This window comes from Gobio gobio (assembly GCF_949357685.1).
Source record: "Gobio gobio genome assembly, chromosome: 12".
Classification (NCBI taxonomy): Eukaryota; Metazoa; Chordata; class Actinopteri; order Cypriniformes; family Gobionidae; genus Gobio; species Gobio gobio.
In genome coordinates this window covers 9097782-9120252 of record NC_137105.1, presented here as the reverse complement: position 1 = coordinate 9120252, position 22471 = coordinate 9097782, and the positions used below count along the sequence as shown (strand labels likewise).

The 22471-nt window shown below is 37.9% G+C and overlaps 1 protein-coding gene across 2 annotated transcripts in view; it reads right to left on the bottom strand.

Moving 5' to 3' along the window:
* The window catches only part of mmut (methylmalonyl CoA mutase), a 42199-nt gene that overhangs the window by 5319 nt on the left and 14409 nt on the right, over positions 1-22471 (bottom strand). For both annotated transcript variants that reach the window (XM_079831967.1, XM_079831968.1), the window contains exons 8-12: positions 17418-17533; positions 11564-11679; positions 9827-9958; positions 4843-4990; positions 2988-3155 (exon numbers count right to left, since the gene is read on the bottom strand). In XM_079831967.1, the coding sequence (XP_079688093.1) occupies positions 2988-3155; positions 4843-4990; positions 9827-9958; positions 11564-11679; positions 17418-17533 (680 nt within the window). The remainder of the gene's footprint in view (positions 1-2987; positions 3156-4842; positions 4991-9826; positions 9959-11563; positions 11680-17417; positions 17534-22471) is intronic.

The window sequence follows — 22471 nt, the reverse complement described above, 5'->3', positions numbered from 1 at the left end:
GAACTGTGATGGGCAACATCATGACTATGGCGAGAAAAAACAGGTATGCTCGAGCATTCTGTCCTGTTTAGGTCATATGCCGTTTTTGGTTTGTTCACATGTCTTTGGTCTGTGTTGTGTTTTCAGTCAAACTCCACCAGAGTTCGTTTGGAAGCGGAACAAGACCCATCTTTTCAGCAGTCTCGGCCTGCTTGTTTGATCGCAGTGTTCACACTTATTCAAATGAACAGCACTAACAGAGCAATTGCACCAGGCCACGGTTAGTTTTAATCAAACCAAACATGCCAAGTGTGAACACAGCCTAACACTGTTAACTAAGTGCATCATCCGGGTATTTAAAGTGCACTTTTTCTTTTTGGAATTTTCAGTGAACACACTACTCGCACTATTTATTCCACAAAATGGCAGAGAATATTGCATAAGTACATGGCAACACGAATTGGGACGCATCTAAGATCCGAGGTGAATTATCCATTGTCACTTTCAGTATTATAATAATAATAATGATATTAATTTGTTACATTTATATAGCGGTTTTCTGGGTCCTCAAAGTGCTTTACATATAGAAGCGGGGAATCTCCTGAACCACCACCAATGTGCATCATCAACCTGGATGATGCGACGGCAGCCATATTGCGGCAGAACGCCCACACACACCAGCTTATTGGTGGAGAGGAGGCAGAGTGATGAAGCCAATCGGTGTATGGGGATTATTAGGAGGCCATGATGGACAGAGGCCAATGGGTAAATTTGGCCTGGGATTTTTTATGACCACAGAGAGTCAGGACCTCGGTTTAAGGTCTCATCCGAAGGACGGTGCTTTTTGACAGTATAGTGTCCCCATCACTATACTGGGGCGTTGGGACCCACACAGACCACAGGGTGAGCACCCCCTGCTGGCCTCACTAACACCTCTTCCAGCAGCAACCTGGTTTTCCCAGGACATCTCCCATCCAGGTACTGACCAGGTTCAGCCCTGCTTCGCTTCAGTGGGAAACCAGTCTTGGGTTACAGGGTGATATGGCTGCTGGTATGGCTGTAAAACTGATACTCAGTGTTTCCCCTACCATTGTTTTGGGGGGGCCCTCCAAAACAACTTCCCGCCTCCCCTGAATGAATGACAAAAATGATTTGTCATCACGGTCGACAATAAGAATTGTCCGATGGTCCAGTGCCAGCGTGAAAGACACTTGGACCAATGCTGCATCTTCACGGAAGTTGATCATTTGCGCATTTTTAAGCCATGCCAATTTAAATATTCAAGTGCACATAGACGAGAAAGTGTCTCTCAGTTTGGTATTCGCGAAGCGCAGCAACACACATACGCATGGCCACGTGTCTCACAACACGCGAATATTCACACAAAATTATGTCTTGTTGAGTATCATCGTAAACATAGTCGGTTATGTCGTTGACATGAAATTTGCCAGCATTTATGGTCATTTTCACAAGTTTCATGGCCCACAGAATATCTTGTATGAATTTTAATCAACACTTGAATGTTGCAAGTTTCATGAAAAAGCAACATTGAGCATAAAGCTGAGAAAATCACGTTTTTGCAAAAGACTACGTCCGAAGTCGAACGATGATCAAACACAGATGGAGTAGATGGAGTTCATCAAAACCCCAAGCTTCACAGTCCTATAGCTTGTCCTGGGTTGACATTTCATTTTATAACATTAGGCAGTTTTGATGCTGTTTAATGTTGATGATCGCGTTATTTTACATATGCATCTGCTAACATATGATATCGCACGTTGCCGCTTCTTCATCTGTGTTTTTTGGATCAGGAGATGCTGTGCTCGTCCAGAAGATGCGCAATAGCGCCACCTACCGTATAACAGTGAAAACACGGAAAGCCAGAAAATATCGTCATTGGCTATATAAATATTGAGATAACAAAAGACAAAAAAAATCACTCACTGCTCTTGACTGAATAACTTTTAATAAGGGTTAATATATATTTATATGCAGTGACAATTTTCTGCAGACTATGCAGTGATATTTTACATTTGATTACTATTTTTGTACCTGACAATCTATAGACCTACATGAAAAGAACTGTTTATTTCATTTGTTTGTTTGTTCTGTTGTATTTATTTGCGCTTTTGCTCGTTATTTGATTATTTGTTCTTATTTTATTACTGACTGTCTTTAACAATATAAAAAAATATATGCGTTAGGATAATAGTTTTTATAGAGTCATAACCTTATTTATTAAGGTTACATGGCTCAAAAATAATACTAGGCCAATTTCATTTTATTTATCAGTTTTTTTTGTGGTGGGGCCAGTGAAAATTTGAACCCCTGAAAAAATCCTTAGCATTGAGCCCTGAAATATATTAAAAAATAAAACAGATATGCGAGCTCCATTTAGAGCTCCAAAATGTTGAAGAGGAATGGAGAAAGGTGACGAAACTAAACAGGAAAAAATGTGTTTGTTTTTTTCTTAAAAAGCAACAAAATCCGGAGAAACAACTCAAGAAAAGCCAACCTCTTTTGTGTTGTAAATAGTTGTGTGATGTATAAATAAATGTTGTTTATATTTATTCACCAAATTTACAGCCTACTTCGCGCCGTGTCTATGACAACAACACATCTACCGCAACACTCCAGCTCCGCGACACTAGTAGTTTCGGGAGGTCTACCATCCCCCCTGAAAAAAATCCTAGGGGAAACACTGGATACTCAAATGCACATTCAATTATTTTACCATTAAATAAAGCACATAATCAGTACCTGTAACCTGAGATTGGAATTGTCATTTTTTTTTGTTCCTGCATTGCAGTGTAATAAAAACCTAACTAACTGAGGAAAATGCCTTCAAAGTTTTTGACTCATTTTATATACAATTTTCATACTCCACCTTCTTTGTGATCTGTTCTGTGAAATCTGTCTGTTTCAGACTCTGCCTGTGTACGCAGCAATTCAGCTCACGCGGAGCATCTGCTCATATGCCTAGCTGTCTGTCAGGAGTCAGGTGTTACCTGTGGCGGTATGACTCCTCCGCAGATCACCATGATATCCGGTCGGTTGAGGTTACGCAGCTCTTTGAGGAGCTCGGGCACGAGTGTCTTGTGTCCAGCTGCCAGTGTGCTGACCCCCACACAATGCACGTCTGCATCTACGGCCTGTTGGGCGACCTCCAGCGGGGTCTGTCAACATGGAAACGGACACAACACAGAAAAAAATCCAGTGAAGTGACAAGTATTGGACTGAAATTAAAGCGATAGTTTACCCAAAAATGACATTTCTGTCATAAATTACTCATCCTCATGTTGTTCCAAAGCTGTAAGTTCATCTTCGAAACACAAATAAAGATCTTTTTGATGAACTCCGAGAGCTTTCTATCCCTCCATTGACAGCTACGCAACTACTACTTTGACACTTCAACAAGTTCATAAAGAGATCATACAACTAATGCAGTTCGTTTGAGCTTCGTCAGGAACCAATAAGGGTCATTCTCGTGTTGCGCAACACGTTTGAGCTTCTTCAAGAACCAATGAGATTCATTCTCGTGTTGCGCAACACGTTTGAGCTTCTTCAAGAACCTATGAGATTCATTCTCGTGTTGCGCAACACGTTTGAGCTTCTTCAAGAACCTATGAGATTCATTCTCGTGTTGGGCAGCACGTTTGAGCTTCTTCAAGAACCAATGAGGCTCATTCTCTTGTTACACAACACATTTGAGCTTCTTCAAGAACCAATGAGGTTCATTCTCTTGTTACGCTGCGCGTTTGAGCTTCCTCAAGAAGCAATGAGGTTTATTCTCGTGTTACGCAGCACGTTTGATCTTCCACAAGAATCAATTAGGTTCATTCTTGTGTTGGGCAGCACGTTTGATCTTCCACAAGAATCAATTAGGTTAATTCTCGTGTTACGCAACACGTTTGAGCTTCCGCAAGAACCAATGAGGTTTGTTCTCCCACGTCAAGCATGTTCAGTTGAGCTTCTGTTTATGTTCGCTGATCAATGTTTAAATGTGAATAAAAGTCTAAATTCTGTCAAATCTATTCATCATATAAAGCGATCGTGTCTCTATCTCTTTATGAACTTGAAGTGTTGTAGTGGTAGTTGCATATATGTCAAAGTAAGGACAAAAAGCTCTCAGATTTCTTTAAAAGATTTTTAACATTTGTGTTTTGAAGATGAACGAAAGGCTTACGGGTTTAGAAAGTTTTTTTGGGTGAACTATCCCGTTGATACATTTATTCAGCAAGCATGCATTCAATTGCTCAAAGCTAACCGTAAAGTTCATTTTAAATTGACAAAAAATTATATTTCAAATAAATGCTGTTCTTTTGAACTTTCTATTCATCAAAAAATCCTGTTTTCAATATTGGTAATAATAATACATGACCCCAAACTTTTGAAAAATGAAATTGGTATATATTCATGTTTTGGGTAAGATACATTACATGACATGACATGACCATCATAATCTGATGTAGAAATAGGATGGTGCGGAGTATTCATGAAGCACAAATGAGAAAAACGATTATTCTTATTTTGGAAACTGGGGAAAAGTGGAAGCTTAACTCAGAGGTATGCACTGGATTTTCTCAGTCATGGATTCAATGTTTTGATGTCTATGGTTCAGAAAAGAACTCTTAATTGATGATAGACTTGTCTATTCTTTAAAGAAAACATAAGAGCCGAAATGTGGGAAATAAACACGGTTAAGAAAAGTTAAGCTCCATGAGCTGACCTCTTGATCGTCTTTGACACATGGATGATTTTTAGAGAGGGGATATTGTTACCAATATGTATACAAATAAAAACTCTTTTAAATGGGAACAAAAAAGTAGAGATGCACCCTGACAGTTACAGAGTCTTTCATACCTGGAAAAGTGGGCCGACGTCCACATCAAACCCAAGATCTGCGAATCCAGTGGCGATGACCTTTGCCCCTCTATCATGACCGTCCTGTCCCATTTTGGCCACCAGCAGACGGGGATTTCTGCCTTCATGCTTTTTGAACTGCACGATTCTGAGAAACAAAAGCACATGGGATGATACCATGTACATACTGACTTTATCAAATAAGATGTTTCAAACACTAGCCACGTTTACATGCACACTTTTTTTGTCATTCCGATTAAAATCATTCCGATTGAAAGATTCGGTGGACTGTTTACATGTGACGTTATCTAAACCGATCTGGTGTTTACATGTGCTGACTTTCAGTAGGAATCCTTTTGTGACATGCGCACACAGTTTGTCTGCCGCCTCAGAACTATTGATCCACGATACGTAACGAATCTGTGTTGGTAATTTTTATATTTATTTATTTTTCTGTGGGCGGACATGCAGTAGTTTAACTTAATTTATGTCCTATACAATGGCTATTTCAACAGCTGTGAATGATGAATGCGGAATCAAAAATGAATTCAATTCATTTATTTTGAAAAACACAAAATTAACAATAAAATGCACTCAAATTATTAATAAAAACATAGGATATACGGTGAAACATGAATTAAGCATTCAAGACGTGCTCAGCATCATTACTAGTAGTACTAAACATATACATTTCAGATGATTAAGGAAAGATACCATAATCACAAAGGTATAAATATTAACAAAAGTAATTAAAGTAGACTGTGGGTAATGTTACTTAACCAATTTGAAGCAGTTGTTGAATTTTTTTTTTATAGCTAACTTAACTAACGAGAAACAGAGAGCAGCTTGAATATTCCCCGTTGAAATGGCAGCTCTCAACGGCCACCAGGACTTGTACAGTTTTATTATTTTTAAGCTATTTATTATTTGTCGTAAAGTGTAAGAATCACCTCCGAAAAATAAATTATTCTGTCAGGCGCAGTTGAAGCCTAGGACCAGGGGCGCCGCTAAGGGGGGGGAAGTTAGGACGATTCTAAGGGCGCGTGCACTTTTGGGGCCCCCAGAGATTGGTTTTATTAGTAGTAACAGTACTAGTAGTAATGTAATAGAAATTATAAATGTATAATCTACCAAAGAGTTACAAATATAATACAATTATGGCTTATTTCTGCATTTCCGGCAAAATACAGCAAAACACTTCACTCACAAACCACTCAGCTCACGGGTAAAACGACATTTGCTCAAATCCCACTCCGACATGAAATTTCTCGGTATTGTAGGCTACTATACTTGTTGTATCCATTAAGAAAAGGTATTTAGTTTTATATCTATGTTTAAATATTATAATGTTATTTTTTATGTCTATCTATATTGATTATGAAAAGTCAACAGCATGAGTGAGAAAGGACACATCATAAGATGCGCAATTTCAGGAGAAATGGAGTGGGTCAGACATGATTGTTACCACTTCATTAAGTTTTGTAGAAAGCCTTTCTTTAAAGTAAATTTCGTTTTGTATAATTTGTATCTTAATTTTAATCAATGCTTCATCAGCCAATTGGGGCATTCTGGGTTGAGCGAGCGGAGCTTAATTGGTCAGTATTATTAAATTGCAAACAAAGATTTCGGATAGCTAGATTGGTGCAGTAGGGGGCCCAACATCATATTCTTTCATAGGGCCCAAAATTGCTAGCGGCGCCCCTGCCTAGGACAAACGCTGTCAAGATGAGATGGTGTAGCCAGGCTATGTCTGTGTCATTATTTAAACATCATGTTCATAACATGTTACGAAATAAAAAGTTTAATACCTCCGAAAAATGAACTTTCCTCTCTTGTCAACATTAGACTGGTGTGAGCGCGGCGCGCGCTCTTCAGTTGAGGAGGCGCGCGCTGTATATCACGTCACAGAAAGACGTGCAATCAAAGAAATCGGATCAGATCGTTTACATGGTGGAATTTTTCGTTTGATCAGTTCATGAAAAGGTTTATCCCACTTCGGTTTGGCCATTTTTATTCCGATTGAGGTGTTTATATGGAGTATTTTTATTCGGATTGGACTTTTAAACCGATTACAGGGCTCCATGTAAATGCACCTACTGTTATGGTGCTTCCGTGTTTGCGTATGGTGCTTGAAAATTGTCATTTTGTGCTGAAACAAAGTCACATGGGTTTGGAACAACATGGGAGTCAATTATTTTTTTTAATATATATTTTTCAAAATAAGAAACTGTGGTTGGTTACTTCTCGTTAAAAAAAAAAAAAAAAAAAAAAAAGCTTGCATTTTTATTCATGAATTGAAATAAAGCCATTTTAGTTAATTGAAATAAAACTGAAACAAAATAAAATATAAATATTAGATAAATAAATTGCCAACTTACTAAAAATAGTTGAACTAAAATTATAAACACTAAAATAAAAAAAGCTATATAGAAATATATAGAAAAATGAATATAAATTACAAAAACACAACAAACTCTGCTAAAACTAAAACTGAAAAAAAGAAAAGATAATTCAAATAATAATAAGTACTACAATAGCAAATACAGTCAAAACAACATTTCTTCAACATTTTCTCACATTATCACAGTTTATTCGCTATAGTTTAGAAAATGGTAATAAAATGACAAGAACTCAGAGTTAAACAGTGTCAGAACAAATTCATCTTGATAATGTCAGATAACTTTGATACAATAAATTGAAGTACACAATTAGATAATACCAATTTCGGTCAACCAATGACCAAGCAATGCTTCATTTTGTTCAGTCTGTGGTGTAAAAGGTCGTATTAGCAATTAAAGAAAAAACACTTCAGCAAAACATGGTCAGGTCAAAGTGTCTGAATAATTTGGTTGCAAATTTTTTTCAATTTTACTGGTAGTCTACTGTGTGAATTTTTTTGGGGTATAATATGTCACAGTTTACTTTATTTTGCTTTCCTCACTTACATAAATGAACTATAGTGTCCTGCACCCACTAGTAAAAAATTATATCTGGTGTCTGAATCATTTTTGGTTAGACTGTAAATAATACTTAACACTCACTCTTACTAAACAAACTTGACCATATCTGGTGGTAATCAAAGGTCTGGCTACTCATGAGAGTTCAGGCTGTAAGATCTTTTGGAAGTTGTGTGGTAAATATTTATGGTGCAATGTTTGATTTTTACTGTCTCACTTTCATCTCATCTCATCTGTCAAACTGAGGTCACATTGGGCCGGGTAATGCTTTAATCTGACTGCAGAAAATCCATAAAACACACAAATACAGAGATGTACGGTGAAATCTCTGAGCTTTTCTCTGTCTGAGCCATCCTGATTTATTATCAATTCAGCAGCTAAAGATAAATCCATTTACAATTGCTTTATGATAATAACAATGATGATACCATAAGGGTCAAAAGGAAGATATCACACTGAGTTATGGGGTCAGCTCAAGAGCAACAAAAGATTAAATGTATGCAAACTGGTATTACTGTTCAATGCAATAATAGTTTGGAATACACGAGACAAAAGTCTTCATGAGCAGGTTATACTATAGAGAGAACAGGGTCATTACAAATGCTCATCAAACTTTGTTGCATGCGTGGAGTGTTTGGGATCATTATCATGTTAGAAATTACACATTTACTCTCCAAACAGATTTCCGGTCCATTTTTAAAGTGGCAGAAAATTTGTAGATCCTTCCAACACCTCCTGCAGACATGCGTTCCTAATACCATTATTTTGCCATGCTTAATGGTGCCACGCATGCATTTGGTATTAAAACACTCCAGTTGCCACCTACTAACATATCTGAAAAGGTTGTTGAATTTTGACTTGTCAGACTACTCCAATCTTTATGTTCTTTGACAAATGCAAGGTGTTTTTTTGCAGAAGATAAAATTCATAAATGTTTTCTTTACTGGTACACAACTTCTCAATCTAGCTCCGTATAGCCATTGGTTACAGTTCAAGATGAAATTGTAGGTTGGATGTCTCATTCTGGTCTTTAGAAGCTGTTTTGAGGTGGTCCCACATTCAGGTGATTTTCATCCTTCTGTCAAAAATGCTCACTAGTCTTCGTTAACCACCCACAGCACTTTAGTGCACATTATTCAGCATGGTAGCGGAACAATTTTGTGGTCATTGTGACCATTCAAATCCAGCACGAGCAATATCAAAACAGATTGACCAGATTTAGCCAATTTTAATAATATCCTCCTTTGTTGCAGAGGACAGATCCTTTAATTTTTAACTACAACCCACAAAACAACATCTAATTATATAGCTAAATACCTGCCACATATTATTTTCAGCCTATAATTCAATAAATTACTGAGTGCAAGCTTGGTATGACCAAAAATGGCGTCTGCACAATTTGGTATGTTTCATAGTGTTATGTGTCAAGACAAATTATAGAATTGATATATGGAATGCGTACATTACACTCCAGGCACAACTTCTCAAAATGCATACAAAATATTTATTAAAAAGTTTGAATAAAGTGCGAAGAAGCCAATTTTTCTAGGTTGGACATCACAGGTGGCCACTATATACTGTTTACACACACACACACACACACACACACACTTTCGATTTTCATAATATTAGATATACATTTTCGCTTATGTCATACATACTTAATACAAGGTGTTAAGTTAGCCATTTTATAATAACAAGCCAGGAACACAAGTGATATTCAGCATAGCTCTTTAACCCAGGAACTGACATCATAACTTGTGTCACCCCTCATATGTCCGTACTACAACAGTAGCATCACACCGCAAGTTCCCATTACAAAAGGGAAGACGTCGGATGCACACCTGGGCAGAACTAGCAAGTAATCTTGGGGGTTTTTTGTCCACTTATTTGGACATGCTATTCATTTGACATACTGCTTTTAGCATACTAAACGGCAGGAAAGCAGCCATATTTGGATACGGGGAATGAGTACTGTTTCAGCAAGTGGCACTCAGTTACAGGAAGAGAAATTTGCAAGCTCTTACCTATTATGCGCCAGCGATATCTCCTCATGCTCGCCGAACTCGTTGCGATACGCACCGCTGACCATGCGCGTGCTGGCCTTGTGCTCCCCGAAAACTGATTTCATGGCATCTGTGATCTCCCCCACCGAGCACCTACAGAATCCAACAGAATACTTTAATCCACACATATCCACATTATAGCATGCAACACGATTACTTTATTGTTGTTTGGATTGTTTTATGGATGAATTTGTGTTTGCAGTGCATTAAATAGGCAGAAATCGCATTCCATATGTTCAAAGCGTGTGATCCCCCAATCTCCCGCTGAGAAACAGCAGCTTTGCGCTAAGCTTGGTAAAACAAAGACACATGGCACTAACTCGACCTCTTCCAGTTAGACATCCAAAATGTATAATATGGGGGGGGGGGGGGGATTCACAAACGATATTCAGACAGACAATGTCTCAATGTGCACCAAAGTTATTACAATAACTGATATAATATATACACCGATCAGGCATAACATTATGACAGGGGAAGTAAATATCACTGATTATCTCTTCATCACGGCACCTGTTAGTGGGTGGGATATATTAGGAAGCAAGTGAACAATTTGTCCTCAAAGTTGATGCGTTAGAAGCAGGAAAAATGGGCAAGCGTAAGGATTTGAGCGTGTGTGACAAGGGCCTAGTTGTGATGGCTAGACGACTGGGTCAGAGCATCTCCAAAACTGTAGCTCTTGCGGGGTGCTCCCGGTCTGCAGTGGTCAGTATCTATCAAAAGTGCTCCAAGGAAGGAACAGTGGTGAACCGGCGACAGGGTCATGGGCGGTCAAGGCTCATTGTTGCATGTGGGGAGCGAAGGCTGGCCCTTGTGGTCTGATCACACAGACGAGCTTCTGTTTCTCAAATTGCTCAAGAAGTTAATGCTGGATAGAAATGTGTCAGATTTCACAGTGCATCTGCGTATGGGGCTGCATAGCCGCAGACCAGTCAGGGTGCCCATGGTAAAAAAGTATATTCCTTTTTTTATTTTTTAATGACCGTTGGTTTCGCTAGATAAGACCCTATTCCTCGCCTGTGATCGCGCAGAGCCTCTGAAGCCCTTTGAAACTGCATTGATTTGGACCTTTAACATTTTGGTTGCCATGGAAGTCTATGATGTGGTATCCTGGATTTTTTTCCTCAAAAAAAATTAATTTATTTTCGACTAAAGAAAATAAGACATGAACATCTTTGATGAGATGGGTAAAATATCAGGACATTTTCATTTTGAAGTGAACTAATCCTTTACACTAGCAAAAGTGGATTCAGACACGCCCCAAGTTCACCTGCGCTTCAGACCATGCACTCAGATTGTTAAAATAGGGCCCTAATAGTTTACACTAATTAAGTTACACCCTAATATTTAGGGTTAAGGCCAGTTCACACCAGCAATGACAACTATAAAAGATAACCATAATGATAACTATATTAATAAATGCTTGAGCTCTTTAAAGCAGGATGGATTCTGATTGGCTGTCAGTGTTTTTATCATTCATCAGCAAGAAGTAATAATTGTTTCTCTGTGCCGTTATCATTAAAATTGTGGTGTGAACTCTATTATTTTACATTCAGAACTTTTTAAAACTATGTGAACAGACGTACAGGGGTTCGAATAAACCTTTCGTGACTCGTGAGTGCGTTTGTGTTTTTAATTGGGAGTTCCAAGCAGTTTCAAAAGCCCTCTGCATCTGGAAGTCATTAAAAGGAGACTCACCGGGCTCTCGCAGCTTCCACGGCGAGCTCCAGGAGGTTTCCATCTCTGGTACGTGCACACTGCTCGATCGCAGCCAAGCACCTCTTCGCCGCCTCTGCATCCCTGCTCTCTCTGACCTGCAATGCAAGCGCAGCTTCATTACGATCTGCAAACACTGACCCTGGATTAACCATTCAAACATACACACACATGGACTCAGCCTGGAGTGTATAATCAACATGGGTGACATTTCAAATCATGCAAATGGAGGTTTGGGAAGGCTTCAATACAGTGCGGGGGAAAACCGTCTCAGAAAACACAGCATATAATGCAGATTATTATAACTAAACTACTTTATTTGCTGTGAACGGGGTGAACTAATTGTGAAGGCGGCCAAACACAGAGAGGTACTGTGTTCCTTCACATCCTCCAGCTTGTGCAGAAAAATGTAATCTCATAAAAATAATAAAAAGTCCAACAGGATCATCTGACTGTTAAATGATGGTGTGTGATCTTTATGCAATATCTTTGGCTAAAAGGGAGAGTTCTTTCAGTGTTGTTTTGTTAAATAAAACTAAAAATATTAAAAATCATTCAGTAATTGAATTAAAGCTAGAAAAAAATATCTATATAAATATTAGGTGAAAATTAGCAACCAAATTAAACAAGTTTTTTTTTAAGTTTAAAATAACAAACTGATTTTTTTTTATTAAAGTTTTATTTATAAAAAAAAGTACATAAAATTACTAAAAATGTAACTAAAATATACAAATAAAAAGTTATTTCAAAATACTATAAGAGCATGTAATAACACTGATTCCTTTGGCAGAATCATAACCTTGCATTATATTTTCCATAAGGACTACTTATAATATTAGTAAAGTTTTTGTGAGGGTTTAAAAAGAACAAACGTGCAGCTCAAATTGTTGTTTATTTGCGGTGTTGCACGCTTCAATTTCCAGTGTCTACATTATTTTCCAAGGTACCCAACATCACCCCATTCGTGCAGTACATACTTTCTGAACTGAAGATGTTTTGCGGAAACCATGAAGAGACGATGAATGAACAGATGCCAAATGCTTCCAGATCAAACAAACCACCGTCACCGACAGAGTGGCTGGCACTTTCAATTTACAGCACGGCCGTTTCATGCATTTACATTTTCAATATCAATACACGGACTATCATCACATGAGAATTCCAAGGCAACATGTTGTCGAGTTGCTTTTATCATCAGGTTGCTAAATCAACCTGCAAGAAAGCCCTCACTCCAAGGAAATGGCAATAAACCCACAAAGTGCCATGTAAACTGCTCTATACATCGAAAACATGCAGCACAAAAAAGTGGATCTTCACAAAGAGCCATGCATTAGAAACTTGTGACATTTATTTGAATCGATCTTCAAAGGGTGAAGTAGTAGGCCTAATGCATGAGAACCAATTATTAGGAACCTTTTTTCTGTTGTACGCCTCTCAATGTTAGCTACACAACTCACTAAAATGAATAGAACGTCACAACATATAAGACAATCAGTGAATCATTTATTGAACTTGAAATGCCAATGAAACTGATTCACTAAAATGATTTGGTCAATGTTCTGAAAGGCAAACTACAATAATTCTCTTGCTATTGCTGCTAATTATAGTGAGTGTATAAACGATGAGGTCTTGTGCCATAGCGTAGCCTTCATCACCCTGCTATTTTGCCATGGCCAATCGACTGTACAGTGTCCTATACATATTCATTACTGAAAGATCATGAGATACAGTATTGAATAATCCTTTGAGGAGAAAGATAGAATGCACTCTAACATCAAAGCATTCTATCTGATTTGATGTGGGAGATCAACTGAAGACCAAATTAAATGCATTTCAGTGAATCCACTCAAAGGGGTTGGATTTACAATCTCAATTTAATGAATTGGAAATCATAGCTTTCTTAAAACCAGTGTATCTATTCTGGTATTTATGCTGCAGGAAATGTCTGTATTTGGTATCTGAGAGGTGACTGAGGGTCTGACCCATGTCAGGAATGTAGTAACAGTGTTTACTCATTTAGCCTGGCTTTCAGAGAATAAATATACGGGGACTGAGAAGTGCAAAACAAATCAAAAACAAATCAACAAATTATAAACACAATGGAAAGTCTAAAAATCTTATTAGTTCTATTAAGTTGAAAAAAACACAACAACAATGCATGTCTTGATTGACAAATGTCTCGTCCAATCAGTGGTCAGTATTAACCAAATTAGGTTAAACTTTATTTTAAGGTGTCAGTACTTAAATGTGTAATTACACTGTAACACAGAGTAATAATAATTAAGTACATGTACTTACTATAGGGTTATAAATAACTGTAGTTAATTAACTTAGACCATGTCCGAATCCACTTTTGCTAGTTTAACAACGGAAAAAATGGTTGGTGTCCCAGGCACATGGTCCAAAAGGGTTGTCCGTAGCCTCTTAGTCATGAGTGTGTTTTGGGCGTAATGTGCAATAAACCAATCAGAGTCTCCGATTCCCTTTAAAAGCCAGTTGCACTTGCATCATGGCGGATTCGCTATTTACATGCCGGAATTTGCATGGGGAAATACTGAATGCTTCTCGAGAAATCCTTTTATTTTTAATAATTAAAAATGTGTGTGCTGCTGCGCGTCCGTGTGTCTGTAATAAGCAGAGTGTACACGCACTGTGCACCCGCCTATAGGCGCATATTACTAACCCTTTAAATAACACACAAATACTGCCTAATTGGCTTTAGAGCAGGTTTTTGTTGGTCAATGGCGCAGTCATTTTTAGTTGCCTCAAAATAGTAACGTGCCAACACAACTGAACACAAATGACTGTGAAAATGATAACTGTGTCGGGCTGAAACTACCAAAAAACACTAGCGTCACATTGAGCAGGGTGTATGATAGGACCTATAGTGTTACCGCAAATTATTCAAGAGTCATATATTTTGTAGAAAGAGGATTGTCAGTTTGAACTATATTCTTATGAGATTTATTCTGATGTTCTCATTATAGCTGTATGAGACAACGGTGTCCAAGGTCATAAAGGTCAATATTCACTAACACAAACAGTCATGGCCAAAAGTTTTGGCACCCCTGAAATTCTTCCAGAAATTTGAGTATTTCTCACAGAAAAGTATTGCAATTACACGTTTTGCTATACACATGTTTATTTCCTTTGACATAATTTCACACAAAACTCCAAAAATTGGCCGGACAAAATGATTGGCAACCTTAACTTAATATTTGGTTGCACACCCTTTGGAAAAAATTACTGAAATCAATCGCTTCCTATAACCATCAATAAGCTTCTTACACCTCTCACCCAGAATTTTGGACCACTCTTCTTTTGCAAACTGCTTCAGGTCTCTCATATTGGAAGGACACCTTTTCCCAACAGCAATTTTAAGATCTCTCCACAGGTGTTCAATGGGATTAAGATCTGGACTCATTGCTGGCCACTTCAGAACTCTCCAGTGCTTTGTTGCCATCCATTTCTGGGTGCTTTTTGAAGTAATTTTTGGGGTCACTGTCCTGCTGGAAGACCCATGATCTCAGACGCAAACCCAGCTTTCTGACACTGGGCCCTAAATTGCGAACCAAAATCCTTTGGTAATCCTCAGATTTCATGATGCCTTGCACACAGTCAAGGCACCCAGTGCCAGAGTTAGCAAAACAACCCCAAAACATCTTTGAACCTCCACCATATTTGACTGTAGGTACAGTGTTCTTTTCTTTGTAGACTTCATTCTGTTTTCGGTAAACAGTAGAATGATGTGATTTACCAAAAAGCTCTATCTTGGTCTCATCTGTCCACAAGACGTTTTCCAAGAAGGATTTTGGCTTACTCACGTACATTTAGGCAAACTGTAGTCTTGTTTTTTTATGTCTCTATGTCAGCAGTGGGGTCCTCCTGGGTCTCCTGCCATAGCGTTTCAGTTCATTCAAATGTCGACGTATAGTTCGTGCTAACACTGATGCACCCTGAGTCTGCAGGACAGCTTGAATTTCTTTGGAACTTGTTTGGGGCTGCTTATCCACAATCTGGACTATCCTACGTTGCAACCTTTCATCAATTTTTCTCTTCCGTCCACGTCCAGGGAGATCAGCTACAGTGCCATGGGTTGCAAACTTCTCAATAATTTTGTGCACTGTGGACAAAGGAACATCTAGATCTCTGGAGATGGACTTGTAACCTTGAGATTGTTGATATTTTTCCACAATTTTGGTTCTCAAGTCCTCAGACAGTTCTTTTCTCCTCTATTTCTGTTCTCCATGCTTAGTGTGGCACACACAGACACACAATGCAAAGATCGAGTCAACTTCTCTCCTGCTTTTTATCTGCTTTCAGGTGGGATTTTTATATTGCCCACACCTGTTACTTGCCCCAGGTGAGTTTAAAGGAGCATCACATGCTTGAAACAAACTTATCTATCCACAATTTTGAAAGGGTGGCAATAATTTTGTCCGGCCCATTTTTGAAGTTTTGAGTGAAATTAAATGAAATGTGCTTTTTTTCATCCATTTTTTTGTGTTGTTCCAATACACACAAAGGAAATAAACACGTGTATAGCAAAACATGTGTAATTTCAATCCTTTTCTGTGCCAACACTTTTGGCCCTGACAGTATGCATGCTTAGCCATTGTATTTATTTTTAGGATTTCTCACATCATTGGTTACATCACGTGTAGAAGTTTGTATCTGTGCTCCGTGTGGATGTAGCTTCATTATTCTGTTCCAGTGCTCCAAAACTCAGCCTTGAAGTGAAGAGATATTGCCTGTTTTATCTAATTGTGCTTGTAGGGGTTGTTTATTATTATTAGAGGCATGTGACCATTCCAAATAGTTTCCAAGAGAGTTCAACAGAGTCCCCTCCGTCTTTAAGCCCAAATTGCTCCTACATCCCTGAATATAATTCTATTTAGGTTTAGGTAAATGTCATTGATTTTCTTAAACATTTACAGATCTGTATTGCAATGATGAACACAATGTTTATATTTTCACTGACTTCTGAAGATCGAAATGATCAATTAAAGCTATTTCAATGGAGCACTTCAAGTTCTCCGTTTAATTAAAGTCCTTCATTGTGAATAGGCAACATCGCAGTGCGCTTAATTGGGAATGGACTATATGTGATGTCTCAGATCACGTCAATACGGATGAAGGCACTCACTTTTGTTCCAGTGCTCCAAAACTCAACCTTGAAGTGAAAAGATATTGCCTATGTTTTATCTAATTGTGCTTGTAGGGGTTGTTTATAAGAGGCATGTGACCATTCCAAAGGAAAAGTTTCCAAGAGAGTTCAACAGAGTCTTCTCTTCTCTTCTCTTCTCTTCTCTTCTCTTCTCTTCTCTTCTCTTCTCTTCTCTTCTCTTCTCTTCTCTTCTCTTCTCTTCTCACGTGTTTACTGGTGCAAGGGTGGGGCAATCTGTCACTCACATGAGATTCACGGAAACAAAATCAAGTCCCACCCTACATTTATTCTTGTTCGAGAAGCCGGTTCACTAGGATATACAATAGGGAAGTAGACAATTGCAACTTCCGTTTCACGTCGACTTTAAGTCCAAATTGCTCCAACATCCCTGAATATAATTCTATATAGTTTTAGGTCAAAGTCATTGATTTTCTTTAACATTTACAGATCTGTATCGCAATTATAACTCTGAAGAACGAAATGACCAATTAAAGCTCTTTCAATGGAGCACTTCAAGTGTTAAATTAAAGCCCTTCATTGAGGTTAGGCAACATCGCAGAGAGCTCGATTGGGAACGGACTATATGTGACCGTCTCAGATCACGTCAATACGGATGAAGGCACTCGACTTCAAAATCCGTGCAGTGAGTCATCGCCAGAGGGAACTAACCTTCCGCAGCTTTTCAATCTGCTTGTTACGCACAGCTGTGTTGTCGATGGCAAGCACGTCAACGGATTCTTCCTTCCCCAGGCGGTACTTGTTGACCCCCACGATGACCTCAGAGCCTATAGTGAGACAGTGCGAGAGAACATAAGTAGCAGAGCCTAAATAATGAAGGGCAACCCTAGAATCATATTTTGACTCTGAAGCTAAACATAAACTATCAGAGCTTTGCAGATTTCTGTGCATGACTCTGTAGGTTCAGGTCAGAGGTTACAGATTGAATGGCCTCCTTTCACCTCATTATGAGACAAGGATATTCATCCATATAGAAACTAAAGCTTACATGGAGTGTTGTATTATTTCACAGCACATGCTCGTTAAACACACACCTGGAGGTCACATTTCTAGGGATATCATTGCAACTGTCTTGGGTAGCCAGAGTTTTGACTGTTGGAATCGAGTTTAGTTTGAATCAGAATGAGATTTAGTGCCAAGTATCGCCAAGGAATTTTTTTTTGTAACTAAAACTTCCAGTGCACAGACAAAATAATAAGAAACAAATAAATAAAATAAAGATAAGTGAATAATAAATATTTTATAAAAATACACAATAGACAATACATGCATGTACAAATATGTTATAGTATAATTATGCAGAGGAATGTGAATAAGAGGAAGTATATGTTAAACAAATATATATAAATGTTTGGTATTGCACACATTTTTTTTATTGCACAGGGGATGCAATAGTCCATGCTACTTTTATTAAGGGGCAAAGTCACCCAGGAAGAGAGAGTGGGAAAATTTGGAACTGATGATACAATACTGAGTGCGAACACATGTAAAGCCAAAATTATAATTTTGTGGATTTTCATTCATGTATATAAGCTTGGAGGTCATCTACATATGCTAGCGTACTCCTAAACCATGTTATTTTAGTATAATTGAGATATTATAGTTTCTAATCATTTTATAATTTAGTTTCATTTTAATATTTTCCATTTTAATTTAAATGTTTGTATTTAGTTGCGTTTTTACAATTGTATTAGTTTTTTATGGCTTTCGTTTTTAGCTAACTACAACAGCTGCTCCTTCTATAATGCTTCTTTGAACTTTCTAGTCAAAGAATCCTATTTTTTATCACAGATTCTACAAAACTATTAAGCAGCACAACTGCTTTGAACATATATAATAATTAGAAATGTTTCTTGAGCATCAAATCATATTAGAATGATTTCTGAAGGATCATGTGACACTGGAGTAATGATGCTGAAAATTCATCACAGGAATAAATTCCATTTTAAAATATATTCAAATAGAAAACAGTTATTTTCATTTGTAGTAATAATAATAATAATAATACACAATATTACTATTTTTATAGTCTCAAATAAATGCAGCCTTATTGAGCATTAGAGACATTTTAATCTTATTGACTCCAAACTTTTGAACGGTAATGTACACAATTAAAATTTGCAGCCCTGAAAAGCAAACTAAAAATGTATGACTCGTCCTGGACTGCACAGATTTGTCCAATCAAATGCTCTCTAGAATGAAGATGCCCCTCCCCCAATACCATCTGTAACTAGCAAATCCTGATAGTCTCTGACTAATCAACTACTTAAAGAGCACCTATCATGGCATTTAAAATGTTCCAAATATTGTTTTAGAAGTCCCCAGCAACAGTTTTGCATGCATGCAATGACAAAAAAGACTTTAGTTTTCTTATAATATGCATTTATTTTTACCTGTTTTGACAGCGATTCTCAAATGATTCCTTTAGTGATTCACTTTTCAAAACCCCGCCTTTACGTGACGCTAATCCGCGGTGATTGGTCCGATGACCCAGTCAGTTGTGATTGGTATAGTCTGTGCAGATATTTTCGGAAACGGAACGCCCATCAAAGTCTTATAGTGACAGTAATTTGTTAATATGTGTCAGGAGTTATGAATATGAAAACCGCGTCTGTACCTTTTGATTGTAATATGAGCCTCAGCTGATCTCATTCATAAAAAAACTCCTCTATTCTCCTCACGAAGACTCGCGACAAATCAACATCCCTCAGGGCTTTTAGTTCAAAAGTGTGCAGATGAGGAGACATATTGATAGATTCTCATATGTCTGTGTCAAATTTCTAAACAGAGGAGTATTTTTTATTCAATACTTCCTCAAAATTCGCAGATATAGCCTAATCATGAGCGATTGAGTCTCTTATGTGTTGTTTTCAATTCATCCTGGCAGCCGGAGGGCGCTCTGTGCACATGTAGTCCATGTACAGACAGACGAAGAAGAACCATGTGCCATAATAGAAGTCCATAATAAAAGCTTCCTGAGATTGCGAAACATACATTTGACGACTAATAAACACTCAATCGCGACGATGTATGGTTTGTCTTCAAGCCACTTAGTCTTCAAATGCTCATCCTTGGGCAGATGAAAAAAGTTTGCTTTTGAGTCACACTTCAGAACACAGCGTCTCGTGGCCATGATGTTTTCTAGTTTTCACTGGCGTCTTGGAGCGCAATAAGTGGGCGTATCGTATTCAAATAACTTGACAAGTTGACGTCATCTAGTCAGAGAAAAAGCTTCGGTCTTCTAACGATTCTTAAAAATGACTCAGAGTCGACTCTTACTTTTGAAAGAAAATAACTATATATACGGTGCACTGTCATATTTCAAACTATGCAGGATGTTTTTGTCCACTTAGATCTATGTTACACACTACATGAAAGGTAAATTTCAAAATTCCATGATAGGTGCTCTTTAAAACAACTTTTTTCAACAAACTTTCTGAAAATAAAGTAATGTAAACCCTGAACAAGTGAAGTGAATGATAGGACAGGGACAGAAGATGAACAACAGGCTGGTCCACTCATACATATTCCACCACTCATGCACATGAGAACAATCCATCGAGGGCCCTCAAGATCAAAGCCTTGATCATCTAGGGTCTGAACAAATGCGGGAGCTTCAAACATCTGCTGCAAACCCAATATGGGCTAGTTTCTGTTTGAAATGTTGCTCCATGCATCTTCAGGGCAACTTACATTCACTGATAACCACAGTCTGGGAGGGACGTCCTGCAGAGCATACAACAATGTTGGAAAGCTAACTGTGAGTTTACAGCGATTTAAGGATCCTGGGGCCATTCAGTATATATTTACTCAAACATGACCACACTGAACATCTTGGATTTGAAATCCTATTTAAAGGGTTCGTTCGCCCAAAAATATAAATTCTGTCATTAATTACTCACACTCATGTCATTCCAAATGTCATTGTTGAATAAAGTCGTTATTTTTGTTTGCTTTTTTGTGCACAAAAAGTATTCTCGTCGCTTCATAAAATTAAGGTTGAACCACTGGAGTCACATGGACTATTTTAACGATGTCTTTACTACCTTTCTGGACCTTGAAAGTGTTAAAGGGGTCATGAATTGAGAAATCAACTTTCCTTTGAGCTTTTGATATATAAAAGGTCAAAGTAATATAAGAATATCTTGTAAGTTTCAGAGCTGAAAACGTCCTTGTTAGTATTATATTGTATAGTATTGCATTGTTACAGATCGTATTGATTATGTGTACGTGTCTAACTGAACATTCCTTAGCACGCTGTCAAAGGCTGAAGAATTCTTTATTTGTGGTGTTGTTGGTTCATTGCGATTCGGGATCAGACTCGGACATGTTTATGGGCCAGTGCTCGCAAAGCCCAACGTCCCGGGGCTGTGTGTTTTCCAGACGAGCTACCGAATCTTAAAGAGTGAAATAACATTCCTTTCTTGATGTGCGTTGTTCACTCTCTTGACTATTTGAAAGGCGTGCGTGCGTGCGTGTGTGTGTGTGTGTGCGGTTCGCGGTTTGCCACATGCTTTCAAAACAATTCCCACATGTACTGACCAAAGGGGAGCTGAAGCACATTAAATATGCAAATCTTAGCCAATCCTGAAATCAATCGTGCCGTGGGCGTTTACTTCCAAGTCTTCAGTGCGGCACACCCATCAAAACTGAGCGTTTCTTCAGAGAGCCTCAAAACCAGGACAGAAAATAGCCTATTACTTATTCATTATGATGTTTTTGAATGTAAAAACCACGCGGACGTCATTATTTGACCTCAGATAACAGTATAATTTTTTTTTTTAAAGACAGTTCATGACCCCTTTAATGAAATTGCTGTCCAAAATATGATTTCATCCAAAATATCTTAATTTGTGTTCTGAAGATGAACAAAGGTCTTACGGGTTTGGAACGACATGAGGATGAGTAATTAATGACAGAATTGTCATTTTTGGGTGAACTTACCCTTTAAACCTGAAAATAAAATGTAAGAATTCTGCTAAATGTAAAACAGAGAAATGCAAAATGAATATGAAATATTACAGGTAGTTTAGCCCAAGTACTGCTGTTATTAAAGCAAATGGAAAAAAGTTTTTTTTTTACAATTCCGCTTCTATCTCATTGTTATGCTAATGGTATAAAGTAATAAATGGGGGGAAAGTAATAATTTCTCGCTCATTCTTGAGAGCAGTGTGATAATAGGCTCTCATAAGATAAATGTGTGGTTCATGGCAGGTGTAGCTAATGCATCCATCATGTTCTGTCCTCCAGGATGCTTTAGTGTGGCTTTACTGATAACGGTGTGGCGTTTACCCAAAGAAAACAATCACTTGCACTAGCCTACAGCCACTAAAATATCCAGCTGTGCAGCATCTGTGGGATTTTTAAATTATGCATAATTCCTCGGAGAAAGAGGAAAACTTGCAAAACATTACCTGATGTGAAGTAATATTTGATTGAACACATCAAACTTAAGCCGTCAGGACTGGAAATAGAAGCATGAAATGTGAAAATGAAAATCTTGTGTTTACCATGCAGGCAATTGGCATAATTGCATGTACGTGTCATGCATGTTAAAAGACTGCCCCCTAGTGGCACTGTATTTATCAATCAGCAAAGCATAGAGAAATGGGATTCAATGAATCAATGTGTCACTCAGTTCTGCTAACAGCATGTCAATATCTGAGATCTCCGACTTAAACACATTTAGACTCCACAAACAGCAT